We start from the raw sequence: 14,212 nt of genomic DNA, 5'->3' as shown, positions 1-14,212 counted from the left end.
CTTCATACCTACCCAAATCTCCAACTCCGCGACACCCATGGGAAAGAATGATGAGTCACCGTTCTTCCGGAAAGTAAGTAAAGTTTTAACATTTCCTTTCCTCGTTTTTCTTCCTTGTGGACGCAATGGGTTCAATTGGGGTTGCAGTGGTATACATTCTCAATACTATTTCTTAAGCGACTGTTATTAGTCAATCAGAAGAAATATGATATGATGACATCAGTGTTTGATCCGCCAAGACCTTCGTCATAACACAACGCAATTACCCAATATGAGTCATCGATAATAATATGTAAACATGTTTGTTTTTATCGATTTTTAATAAAATATTGATACTCTGAATATTTACATTTCAGTTTAACTGTTTCCTGTGGTTCTTATTAAATAGTAACACTAACAAAGTTTTTAACGATTCTTACACTTTTTTTCTATCTCACCATTTGCTTCTACTAACAATTGTACTTCTATACATTCCCAAGTGATTTCTATTGAGTTAAGCTCTAAAACTTAAATAAATTAACTCGCTTAGCTCAAAATAATGAGATAGCGTTTAGATCGAATTGATGGAAGAAAAAAATGACAATGATGAGAATTAAGAATGAATAAAAAACCTTCCTTCTCGAAATTCTGACGATAACGTAGAATCTAGTAATACGTATACACAAACATACACATAAAGCTGAACAGAGGATGGACACAAAACTATGTAATGGTGAACCATTGACAGAACGTGAAAGTGTGTTCCTAATATTGTAACAGCGAATTATGGAATTTAAGCGTAGATTAGCAACAATTGGTGCGATAAACTAAACCACTCAGCATCTTCCAAGAAGCGATTCATTGGTGGCTAGTCTTTTCCAACGGGCGCGATCGGATCGATCGCCATAACTGCAGCCGTCTTGAAACCCTGGTCCTGGTCGAGTGCCATCGGATCATTTGTGAATATTAGCCTCCATCTGTTTCTGAATCTGTTTGACCGCAGAATTTGCACTGGCGGCGGTCGAACGCTTGAGAAAGTTGTTAATAGATTTCATCGATCGATTTTCGACGGCTTCAACGGCATCCCAATCTACCGAAAGACTACGAATTTTCATGGTATTTTTCAGATTTTTGGTCGTTTCCGTTTCCGACTGGATAACGACGTGATCTTTGTGAAACTTTTTCAACAGCTGATCGTTTTTGGGTACCGCGCAGTTGTCAGTGTTGGTGATTAGCCGATTTTGTTCGAGGTAACGTTTCGCGACGCTGTTGATCGCAACCGGAACGTCACGGCTGCTCATTTGGTTGACACGGAACTTGGTTCGTTTGACCGTCGCTAACGAATCCGTCGATGGTTGAGGTTTAAGCTTGGTCTTGCTCGAGTTTTCCGTGTTTTCACACTCCTGTTCAACGATCTTTTTCTGCTTAACGATCGTCTTTCGAACAGTGATGGTTTTGGTTCCGTCGTTCGATGTTTTGCTACTTTTCGTGGTTTTGGTCACGATCAGCGCTGTACCCTCGGTTCCTTCCTGGCTGGAGGTTGTGGTAGTCGTTGTCGTACTGGAACCGGTTACTGTCTTTGATGACTCTTGAAGGTGGGAAGGTTTCTGAATGGCATTTCGATCACAGAATTTGGTATAATTTTCTTTAAATACTGAGTCGTCGTTACACAGACTGATTGATTTGGGTAGAAATTTGAAAGTCGGTAATTTCAAAGAACTGTGCGAGAATAATTCCAGCTGCTTAGAAGCCAAACTGTTTTGTGCTTTGGCTGTTTTGATCACCTTCACTTTGGATTTGAGACTCTCAAGTTCCGTGTCCAGATCGGCTGTATTGAGAGTGGAACTTAGTGGGGTCACATCACCGGGGATCGATCCATTGTTCAGAGTAGTGATCGTGTTCTGTGGGGAAGTATTAGATTCGGACAAGGGTTCCTCCTTCGTTCGCGTGATGGTAGTAGATAATTTTAGTAAATCGGATAGCTTTCGTAACTCATCACATACCTTTACTTTAGTAGGTTTCATCGTCACTTCCACCGCAGATGGGCTTCCAATTGGCGCTGACAGATCAGTCGTGTGTAGTGACGGTGTCTGTGAATGATCTGAGAAAGATGGACGAGAATGATCAGATGGTGACACCCGGTCGGGCTGTTTTGGTGACGATCGTTCGTTAAAGCTACTATTGTTAATGTTATTACTAGTACTGGTAACACTAATTTCGTTACTACTGCTGGTGGTAGTCGTGTTTTCGATGCTGCTGCCGATCACGCCAATTCGGGTACCAATACTATTCGTGTTAGGAACTACTTCTAATGGCACTAGTGCTGGACGCAAGGCCAGAGGATGTGGTGGAGGGGTGGCGATGAAACTCTCACTATTTGCCAGGTTAGTAGCGCTCACATCCGATGAGGGTGGTGGCGATGACGAGCAACAGGATGTCGATGATGATGGGGACAGAAGCAACGGTTCTTCGTCGCCTGCGAAAAAGAACAAAAAATAATGATTTCGTTTGCTGCTGGTTTGGTTTCGTTGCCCGATTTGTGTATATCCGAGGAGAGGCAATGCCATGGGCGTTGTTACGGATCTGGGGAGAATCGCCTTTTCAGGTACGCTTTTGGTGCGTATGCGGGTTATATGTAGATAAATGTCGATAGGAAGGCACATTCATTGCAAATAATAAGAAAACAAAAAAAACGTATTATTCAATTTAAATGAAGTTACGGTTTTAGTGCATTATTATATTTTCCCAAAAAGCTTAATCCTATCATCACTTTTGCGGTAAACATAAAAAAAAAACAAATATTTACAATTGTATTCACCGGAATTCTATCAGCTAACGAGCTGTAAATTGTATACTAATTTATTTACATATTAGTAATACTAGTTCCTAGTTGGTCGAAACTATAATGCATTCTCGTGTTCTATAGGCTAGATGCGGATTATCGGACTTGGAGGTAGGATCGAGTTCTACTATCCTGCCGGTGGTTTGGTCGATTCAGTTGGGATTTTGCGGTTGTCATCGTCGTTGTGGTTGTCGTTGGTGACGGTAGTTGATTCGAGTCATAGATGTTGAATACAATATAAAAATATGGATTCTGATTAGTTGTTGCGAAAGTTCAAAGTGAAGCTGTTATTGATGTGTTAGCCACAAGTGGAAGGTTTCTATAATATTATTAATATTAACAATTCATTTTGGAGTGGAAATAACAAATGATTGGTTATATTAGAAGAGACACATTTTCTAAATTCAATAATATTTTGTTTCTAAAGTTCGAGTACTTCGGTAGCAAGAAAGAATTTTTATTCGTACTTTGGTGACTCGACGTAGCCATACTGCGAGGTTTTCGTGAAAAGAAAATCTATTGAACTATAAACGAAAATTAACTAACAATATAACCTAAGTTGCTGTGCCATCAGTCGGGGAAGAACAAGAAGTACCGCTCGTCGAGGATACCGACAATTTAATGAATTAATGATTTTGTCAAAAAAATTTTTTTTGAGATAACACTAAATCTCGACGATTCATGCAATTTTAAGATTTTTGGCATCAAAACAGAAAATAAATTTCGGAAATTTCATGTACTCTCCCCTATGGTGCTTTTTCAAGATCGAAAATGTTCAAACTTTAACCGCTGGACAGCACCCCTTACCCATGTCCGATTTTGCTCAAATTTAGCATGAAGACTTTTTTCGAGATGCTTAAAGTTTTGAACAATAGCGCTTTATGAAATTAGAGGTGATCCCAAAATATTGGCACCCTTATATACATTAGAGCGGTAAAAAACAACGTGTTTTGTCGGTTACGTCACTTATACCATTATATCTCCGGTACCAAAAGTCACAGCCATTTGGTCTTCGAACTTATTCAATGGTCCGATAGTAGCTTTCAAACGAGCATAAATTTATTACAGTCGGTTCAGCCATCTCTGAGAAAATTGAGCGCGTATAAATATCTTCGAAAAGTGCACACACAGACATTTTCCGATCTCGTTGAACTGAGTCGAATGGTATATAACACTATGGGTCTCCGAGGTTCCGTTCAAAAGTCGGTTTTTCTAGCAATTGTAATACCTTTCTATAGGGTTCTCATGTAATTTAAAGTAATGTATCGGTCGTTTATGAACAATCTGTTATACCAGCAATAAATGTTATACCAGGGTAAATCGCAGACAGTATTTAAAGCAAGATTTATATGGTTGAAGGTATTTCTGTTTTCCAGTAATCTTTCGATTAATCAGCTTTCGATGAAATGAGTCTCGATAAACGGCATACGATGAAATGACCTGCTTCCTCAATATAGGATATAGGTATTAAGTAACTTGGTACCTATTCAAATTTTTAACCTCTATCACCAATTATTGAGTGATCAGTAATTGAGTGAACAGTGAAATTAGTTTTATCATTATGTTTCTTCTACTGCTCAATGTTGCAACCTAAATACAAGAAACATTTGAAAATTTAAAAAAATAAATGTGAAAAGTTTTAAAGGTACAAACTTACAGTTATTGGTTATCCATCAGTGATTCTCGGCTGAACTCATTAAAAATATCTAGAATAAAATGATTCATTTTTCATGTCCCCAGAAAATTGCGACACATGGATAGGACTAGTCATAAATGTTTCCAAATCGCAATATATGAGATGAAAAGGCTTCAAAAGAGAAACACTACATCTTCCACCACGTATATTGATAGACGGCGACAATATCGATTACCTAAAGCCTGCCCACGCTAAATTTTTGACACTTTTCTTTCAGAGTAGATTTTGAATTAATTCGTTTCACGTTTCACTTATGAGTACTGAAACCCTTTGTTTCGAGGTACAGCATGTTTACATTATCGCTACATTTAGTATAATTACGTCAAGTAAAACATCGCAAACGCAAAGGTTGGAAGTTTCTCTGCGAAATGTGACTCGCAGTATTGGGAAATCGAAATCATATGTACAAACAGTAAAGCAGGCAAGGACTGAAAAAAAGTCGTGCTAACGAGCATTATACTATTTTTTGGCAAAAATTTTCTTTTACCATAATGGACAACAAAACTTTAAACGACGAAAGACTTTTAACAGTTTCCGGGTCTGGCTTTTCAATGGCATTACCGAGCATTCTCTGATAAAGAAGATGTCAACAAAAAAAAGTCCCCGTAAAAATATTTGATTTGAAAAACCAAAGTATCTATCCAAACGTCTTTGTAATAAATCTAGTAATATTGTTTGTTCCCAATTTGATTCTATAATTCACTATACCTATTTTTACTAATATAACACCTCAACATTTGACATTGGATAACATTAACGTTAGTGACAAAGTGATGTAAGTTGGCAAGAAGTAAAAGATTTGATCGATTGGCAAACTTCGATGCGCTGCTCTCGTCGTAAATAATGCATACGTTTCTGATTCAACAAGTGGCTTCAACCCGAAATATAAACGTGACTGAAAGCTCGGGCTTATTATCTAATACTCGAGCTTGAGTTTATTATCTACTACTTTCAAAATCGATCCAATGATTTACGTTCAATTTTCATCGAAAGGGAACGTGGGACTTTGGTATGGGAAGGAGATAGAAAATCAATCACACATGTAAGCTCACATTCTATTTGGAAATTCAGTTTGCGACCAACACCGGTAAATGTATATCTCGGGCAAACTCTCGGTCTGTAGCGAAAAAATAGAACATAATACGGTAGGAACGAAAACAACAGGATTAATATGTATAAATCTTTTTTCATGTATACACAGTTAGCTGCTAGACGCGTTGAGCTCGTCTTGGTATGTAGTAAATGGTTTGTAAGTGTCTTTTTTGTTGCTTCTGGTCAGTAGCGGAGGTTATGTCTATTGTACAGAGCTATGGTATGTGTTTTGTTCAATGCATGTTTCGTCCTATTTTAGTATATTCATTTAGGAAATATGTAGAGTAAGAATTAGTATCACAAGATATAGCTAGCTTACATACCTCGAGCTAAGCTGCCTCTTCGTCCGCCAGCGTCTACACTCGATCGATGAATTGAAATCATTTCTCCACTGGGTGAGATCACGTTCTCAGCCACCTGATCGAAGGTGTAGCGAGAATTCGGATTTTCATTCCACTTGGATACCAGATCCTTCAGATTTTCTTTGTCAATTCCATCATTGATCTACGGAAAAGAATTGGCTCGATTATCGGAATAAATATATTCGTTAAATGAAAAATGACTATGCGCCCATATTGGCTTTAAGTAGGTGTACTCAACTCACCTTATGATTGGTACTGTTCTCAAGCAGGACTGGTTTAAAAGTGGTGATCGATGGTCGGTGATTCGTTGGATAGTATTGCGGTTTTCGTTTGATCCATTTGTGCTTTAGAGCTTCTTCGCCTGTTATTCTATCCCTGAAAATGGTTATGGTTATCGTTAAGAAAATGTCCATTGCCATATCTGTTGCATACTTTTGTTCTTTAACCAAGCAACGGTTGATGAAATCTATCGCTTCTTCGGACACATTGTCGAATGACTCATCCAGAAAGTCATATCGGCCTATCGTGATGTTGGCCATAGTTTGAATGTCATCTTCGCCAGCGAAGGGAGACAGTCCGGATACTCTGAAAAATGATTATCATTCTGAAATTGTTTCCTTAACGAGGTTGACCCTCTACTTACAGTACATAGGCGATGACACCAACGCTCCACATGTCCGTCGCAAACGATATCGCTTCGAAATTCACCACTTCTGGTGCTACGAACTCGGGTGTTCCGAACAGTACCTGCAGCTTGTTGTCCGGATCATACTCACGAGCAAGACCAAAGTCGATAATTTTGATCCGGTTTCCGCTTTCCGTGAGACAAAGGATATTTTCCGGCTTCAAATCCAAATGAACGATGTTATTCTCATGGATGTAGGCAATCGCTTCGCAAATCTGCCGCATAAAGATGGCGCAAGCCCGTTCAGTCAAGATGAACTTCTCGTCCAGCACGCGGTCAAATAGTTCACCACCTTCAACCCTTCAAATTCAACGTGTTAAAATTTTAAATCTGTTCTATGGGTAAAATACTCACAACTCCATCACCATACAAAAAGTTCGGTCAAACTCGTAGGCTGCATACAGCTGAGCAATTTTTGGGTGCCGCAGAACGTTCATCATGTGAACTTCCCGTTCGATGTTCTTCCGATCGCCTTTCTTTACAATCTGGATAAATTTTGCAGCCAACCGAATTCCGGTAGATTTTTCTTTGCATGTGTGCACCACTCCGAATTTGCCTCTGTGTGAATACGGAAGAAAAATTGAATTAAAACAATAAACTTCTTTCGAGAATTCTCATCTAAGAGTGCCGTTTCTGTTTAATTCATTTGAACGAGTTGCCTGCTATCATAAATCAAATAACCATAGATTTCCCCTTGTACGGAGACAGTGACAGCGCTTCTAGTGAGAAACGGTTGTACTTTTTTCCATTAGCTACTGTCATAAATCAAATAAACATAGATTTCCCGGTGTAATAGTAATGTAGGTGAGCAACCCGTGACACCAAAAGCGCCGTCTGGTGGAGGATGGGTGCGTAAATGCTCCTAAAATGCATGCATAAAAATGCCTGTGTACTTAACACAACCACACGAGCATTTACGCACCCATTTTACACCAGACGGCGCTTTTGGTGTCACGGGTTGCTCAACTACATTACCATTACACTGGGGAATCTAGGTTTATTTTATTAATGCTCCTATGCATCAATCGATATCAGTAGTTTAAGCTAAGTAGGCTAGAATAGTAATGAAAATAGTTTGATTTCTCGGTATTGCAGATTACACGATGAAACAATTTCTTGGAAAAAGATCTTGTAGTAGAACGACTGCTATGTTGTACCATGACATTCTTTCTAGCCAGAAGTTTTTGTTTCCAAAGTCCGTGAACTAAAATTTTCAGTTTTGACAGTTGGCCAATGCAACGTTCACTATTGATAGTCTTACCTTGTTCAAGCTAATCGATGAACAAAATTTCATGAGCATCTCAGAATACTAAGACATAAACCTTGCCGGCCCACATTCGCGTTTTGGCCGTTTTAGACCGCTTTCACCGATTGCAGTCCACTATACTGACGATATAAATCAACGCACAAAATACGGTTTATTTGTTATAGCCCCATTCAAGTTTCCTGAGCTTTATTCGAATCTAACTTCCGGTTCCGGAGTTACAGGATGATGTGCAAAAAAGAAATGAAAATAAGAGCACTAACTTTTCTCACAGATGGCCGAACCGATTTTTACAAACTTAGCATCAAATGAAAGGTATAATGATCTCATACAAAGCTCCTGAATTTTATTTGGATCCGACTTCCAATTTCGGAATTCCACGACGATTAGAGTAAAACTTCCTATTTAAAATTATTTTCTCACTTTTATCAGAGATGGCATGACCGATTTTAACAATCGTAGATTAAAAACATCTTTTGAAGGTTAGTACTCATGAAAAATAATACGGAAAAGCTATAGCAGGATAAGCATGTGAAATCTGCCTTCAAAGATAATTCATATTGTTATACCGCATTCGAAAGTCATAGACTGGAAACAATTTTCTCAAAGTTTCAACTCTTTAACTGCCATATTGACTGAGCTAGGATGGTTCTATTGATTTTTATTTTATTTAATTTTTAAAGAAACCGCTCCTCCGAAAAATTTGAAAAAAAATCAGGTATATTTAAGGCATTATGGGGAATGTTAACAATTTTTTATCAAAATTTTTGAATATGTATTTCTTTCATTAAAAAATACTTGAAAGTTTTGAAACATATTTTTGCCCTCTTCCGATTTTTGCACTACCCTGAATTTTTTAGTGATAAATAAAGAATTTTTAGACATGTTAAAGTGGTATGTTTTCAAATTTTTAAAATATGTGGACGACCAAAATATTTGACTTTTTCTAAAAAATAAATAACAGTCGACCATGCGTCCCCATCAAATTCTGAGAGAAGGAAACGCATGGTGCTTTGTTCTAGTAGTTTATGCAACTCAAGCGCAGGGCTTAGAAATCAAAGTAACGGAAATGAGTTTCAACCTTTGCATAATACATACACGATCATACTTCGGGTACAACCTAGAATGCTACATGTGGTTCATATATGAATGGTAGTAATATATGAACGTCGCGAGTATCACACATATGAAATTCGGTTATGGCAGTCAAGAACTAGAGTGTCAAGAGTGTCAGTTTTTTATGTGTTACTGATGGATGTAATGAAAGAATAACGAAAAAAAGAATGAAAATTTCGTTACAATTTCAAGAGTGACTGTATATAATTCGTTAATTCGATAGTGTTTCATGAAATGGTCAAATCGTTTTGCAGTGTGGGGTCTTGCACAACGCGGTTTCCTTTTTGCCAGCCCTGTACATTTCACTAAATACATATCGAGTTGAAACAACAGCGAGTTGAATTTTTCTTTTTTATATTGGTGTCAAACAGAAGTGACCATTGATGAAGGTTGGAATCGATTACTTGGAATTATTTCATTTAAATAGGAAATGGGATAAAAAGTGTAATAAAAATACATTGCTATTTGAAGGCACACATTTTCTCTGATTATTTTCGTTTATTCTATAGACTTATCATCGTCATTTCTTTTATACATAGTCGTTAGTAGCTGTTCTGATTTAAGCATTTTTGACAATATTTCCGCCGGTCTCACTATTCATGATAAAAACTGAGCATAAGATAAGTAGTATATAATGGCGGCCACGTGTGAACAGCAACCAACAGTTCTACTGCCGATAGCGCATTCACAGCAACGGCGATGGATTCCCAAATATCCGGTCGAATTTGGAGTGTACTCGATGTAGAACTTTTAAGCTTTGAAAAATGAGATACAACTTATTACGGGCCCGAATAGCTTTTTTTGTGATCTGTGTGTCTTAATTAGGTCATCTCGTGATAAAGCTTTAAATCCAAAATTGCTTAGCAGAACATCTTTCTCAAAAGCTTCTATTCCAGAGCTACTATATTCCGATACTTGTTGCTCTCGTTCCAATCCATTCCAATGATTGATGATATTACCTTATTAGAACTTCCCGTTCGCAATTTGAACAAAAATACGACCAAATCTTCCCCATTGACACCAGCATATCACGAATTTCAATGATATTTGGCCATATTAAACCAGTAAAAACCTGGAGGCGTTCCTCTGAGTGGGAATAATCACTTACTGAGTTGATTCTGACTGATTGATACTGATTTCTAGAAAACTATAGACGTCCCTCGATATCATATCTTAATGATAACTTTTGACACTGTAATGAAATCTTCCTTCTTTCTTTCATAATATCCATCACCAACACGTTAAAAACTGACACCCGCTCAAGTTCTTGACTGCCGTAACCGAATTTCATATGTGTGATACTCACGATGGTAATATATTACTAGCATTCATATATGAACCACATACCAGTAAATTCTTGTATTATGCAAAGGTTGAACCTCATTTCCACCTTTTCGTTACGTTGATTTCTAAGCCCTGACTTGAGTTGCATAAACTACTAGAACAAAGAACCATGCGTTTCCTTCTAACAGAACTTGATTGGAACGCATGGTTGACTACTACTGCTATAATAAAGCACCATGCGTTTCCTTTTCTCAGAATTTGATGGAGACGCATGGTTGACTGTTATTTATTTTTTAAAAAACGTCAAATATTGTGGTCGTCCAAATTTTTTAAAAATATGAAAATGTACCACTTTAACATGTCCAAAAGTTCTTTATTTATCACTAAAAATCCCGGGTGGTGCAAAAATTGGAAGAGGAAAAAAATATGTTTCAAAACTTTCAAGTATTTTTTAATGAAAGAAATACATATTCAAAAATTTTGAAAAAAAATTTTTTTCAAATTTTTCGGAAGAGCGGTTTCTTCAAAAATCAAATAAAATAAAAATCAATAGAACCACCCTAGCTCAGTCAATATAGCAGTTAAATGGTTGAAACTTTGAAAAAATTGTTTCCAGTCTATGACCTTTCGAATGTGGTATAACAATATGAATTCTCTTTGGGGTCAGATTTTACATGCTTATCCTGCTATAGTCTTCTGTTCTCAACGCCATCTATGCATCTGTTCTACAACCTATGAATCCACGTATTAAAGTAAAACTCGCTGTATAAAATTAATTCTAATTGTTCAAAATCCGAAAAATGATTGCAACAAATGGTGAAATGATTATTCATTAAAATCGGCCAGTTAAAGCCGATAAACTTTCACTTCAGTACAAAACAAAAAGTGTTTTGCAAATAACAGAAACTAACTACAACGTGGCATAACAGCTCAACAAAAACTGTTTTGCACTGGTGAATCTAAGACGAAACGTGAGCAAACTTTAAAAATCAATATATTACTATTTACACTTGTTATATCCGTATGCTCTAACTTTACGTTTGACTCAAAAGGTTTGAAAACTATTTTTCTCTTTTAAGCGAAACGTTTCTTGTTATTTGCTTCACAATATCCCAATATCTTTTTATTGTAAGAAGTTGTGAGGTGTTGAGAGGATTGCAGATCTTTGGTACATTGTTTATTGTTTATCGTCTTCGATTAAAAAAAAAATATCGCGCAGACTAAATCTAATTCTAAATTAACTCTACTCCTATTCGTCTTTTGAAAGTGTCCTTACTAATATTAAAATCAAAGTGGTTGTAAACGCTATTGAAATGTCGACAGCAAACATCTATTGGATTGTTTTGTCCATACCGCGTTCGATGAGCCACAGGTCGGAAAAATTCAGTTCTCCTCAGTGATCTACCAGGAACGTTGATATCTAATTCGACCAACAGCACAGGGCAGTCCATGTTGTGCGATATCAAATCGAATATAAATAGTCGCTGCAAGTATATTCGCCTATTTCGTAGAGTGGGAAGATTGACGAGAGCGCAGCGATGATCATAGGGAGGAAGTTGTAAACGATTTTGCCAAAGAAGTTGCCGAAGGGCAAATCTGATGAAGCTCTTTTGTACTCGTTCGATACGATCTATGTGGATAGAGTGGTACGGTGACCACACAGTAACTCCATATTCGAGAATGCTACGAACCAGAGAGTTGTACAGTGACTTCAGACAATAGATATCCGTAAAGTCGCGAGTATTGCGTTTGATGAGCCCTAATACTGCATATGCCTTTGCTGTCATGGTTGAGTAGTGTTCTGTGAATCGAACTTTACTGTCGAGAATAATACCAAGATCCTTGACCGATGTTACTCTTTTTATAGGGATTGTTGTTGTTGTCAGGGGCGGTAGAACAGATTTCACCCAGGTGTAGAGTAGAAGAGTGTGCGAAATAAGCGAGTGGGGGGTTAATAAAATTTATTGATATATTATAAAACCTAAGACGAACAACTGCACGAAAGGAATGGGTGTTACGCAATCAGATATAGTTACGATATCATCTGGCCATCAACAACAATAGCTAGACATTGAGCCCTACCAGTAGTCAAGCACCGTCAGCAGAGCCCGTTGACTTCAAACCCAACTTGTTGCCAATCAGAACCAATCAAGCACCGTCAGCAGAACACGTGGACTTCGAAGCCAACTTGTAGTTTCCAGCCAGTACCAATCAAGCACCATCAGCCGAATTCCCGATCACCAAGATTCCAACCAGACAGGCATAGGAAATGTGTTTACTCAACAATAATAAGTTATAAAGTACAGTGAAAAAGGTTTAGTTGGGCACTTCTTAGTTAGAATAGAAGATAGAAGGGAAATGTAAATTTTCTTTAGAAGTGAAATAAAGTTTTTTTTCTGATTTTCAGATAAACAATCTCAAAATTATATATCCACGAATTTACCCGCATTTCCAGGAGTACAATTCTACACACAGACATTTTCCAGGTGTGGAGTTCGGTATACTCCCAATAGGGCTTTCGTCGCCCCTGGTTGTTGTTTCCTGCATACCACTTCTGAATCGGATTACCTTAATGGCAAGACCGAAACAAAACGCTACCTCTGTGTTCTCAGATAAAGAAAGGTACTTGTTGGTAAATCGTTCCAATAGCCTCCCAAACAATTAGATTTTAAGAGAACTTCGAAAACTGTTTGGCCTTGAAATGATCGTCACCACGTTTTGAGGCAGTATTAGCCTCAACCAACCGACTATTATACTCCGAGCGCCTTTTGAGCTGGCCGGAAACATAAGTCAAGTAAATCTTGACCAATCAATTGAAAAATTTTACAGAATATTCGTGATAGTTATCTCCACAGAAGTACGTAGGGGTTTTTGAAAATTGTGAATATTTTTTTATGAACGGTTTTATTTTCAAAGGGCTGCCATTTTACAGAAAATCAATTAATTAAAAAACTCCTATGTACCTTTATGCACACTGTAATATGAAATCAGAAAATGTTTTGTTTTTTGTTCTAGATCGAAAATTGCGGGAGCTGAATTTCCGGCCGTCAAAATGCAGCACTTTCGCGGAAATGCCGCCGAGCCGCCATTTTGTTTTTCAATTTTTAAAACTGATCATTTTTTTGTACTCAAAAGTGCTTTATACAAAATTCGGATTACTCCACTTCTTGGATACCAAAGTAATACCCCCTTCTCTTTTTTTTCTACTGTGGTGTAACCCCTTGATTTACTATGTTGCGCCTTTCCAAAAATTCGCTCACAGATAGAATAGATAATCTTGGTTATCTCGAATTAAACTAAACGCAACCACATAAGACTTTCTCTATGCTATCAGAAATATGATTAACAATTTATGATTAAGTTTTCAACAGTGTAAGATAATCATAAATAATTAAAAATTAAGACTTTTGGAAACAACAAGAAAAACTCATCACGCTTGCATGTCTTTCTCGTACCCGCGACGACTACTATGAGGTAGTCAGGCACATATCAGTCCCGATGTTCAACTGATGGTTGAAAATCATTCATTTATTTTTGTGCTTTACACGAAACTGAACGTTGTAGTAAGGACCTTCCACCAACAGGCGGAAAAACAAATTTTTTAGTGTCTCTCAGTTAAACTGTTAAAAAGAAATTTAATCGAAAATTATTAACTAGAAAATTACTGTAAATTAAAAGATGAAAAGTATCATTACTACATCACTTGACATGTAACATCATACAGAAATGTAACCAAAGAGAAACAATAAATATTTAATGTAAAAAAAACTCAAACGCTCAGGTCGCACTCCATTCGCTTTTCGGATGCGTTTCGAGCAGTTGCCTTCGATCAGCAGCAGCAACAACAACAGATTATCATTAATCGCATTCTTCTTCTGAATACTGGATCTTG

At 37.3% G+C, this 14,212-nt stretch overlaps 1 protein-coding gene across 7 annotated transcripts in view; it reads right to left on the bottom strand.

Moving 5' to 3' along the window:
- Window positions 1-301: 301 nt before the first annotated feature.
- Window positions 302-14,212, bottom strand: part of LOC131434630 (calcium/calmodulin-dependent protein kinase type II subunit gamma) — a 40,021-nt gene continuing 26,110 nt past the window's right edge. For 4 of the 7 annotated variants that reach the window (XM_058601550.1, XM_058601552.1, XM_058601549.1 and 1 more), the window contains 6 exons: window positions 7,011-7,214; window positions 6,615-6,956; window positions 6,404-6,556; window positions 6,214-6,346; window positions 5,933-6,113; window positions 302-2,455 (listed from right to left, as the gene is read on the bottom strand). In XM_058601550.1, coding sequence (XP_058457533.1) covers window positions 933-2,455; window positions 5,933-6,113; window positions 6,214-6,346; window positions 6,404-6,556; window positions 6,615-6,956; window positions 7,011-7,214 — 2,536 coding nt within the window. In that variant the 3' untranslated portion in view covers window positions 302-932. The remainder of the gene's footprint in view (window positions 2,456-5,932; window positions 6,114-6,213; window positions 6,347-6,403; window positions 6,557-6,614; window positions 6,957-7,010; window positions 7,215-14,212) is intronic. The other 3 variants (XM_058601553.1, XM_058601555.1, XM_058601554.1) reach the window with 3 other exon arrangements.

The sequence above is a fragment of the Malaya genurostris genome, chromosome 3 (assembly GCF_030247185.1).
Source record: "Malaya genurostris strain Urasoe2022 chromosome 3, Malgen_1.1, whole genome shotgun sequence".
Classification (NCBI taxonomy): domain Eukaryota; kingdom Metazoa; phylum Arthropoda; class Insecta; order Diptera; family Culicidae; genus Malaya; species Malaya genurostris.
Note: the sequence above shows the minus strand (reverse complement) of the source record. Positions and strands in the feature narration are given on the sequence as shown.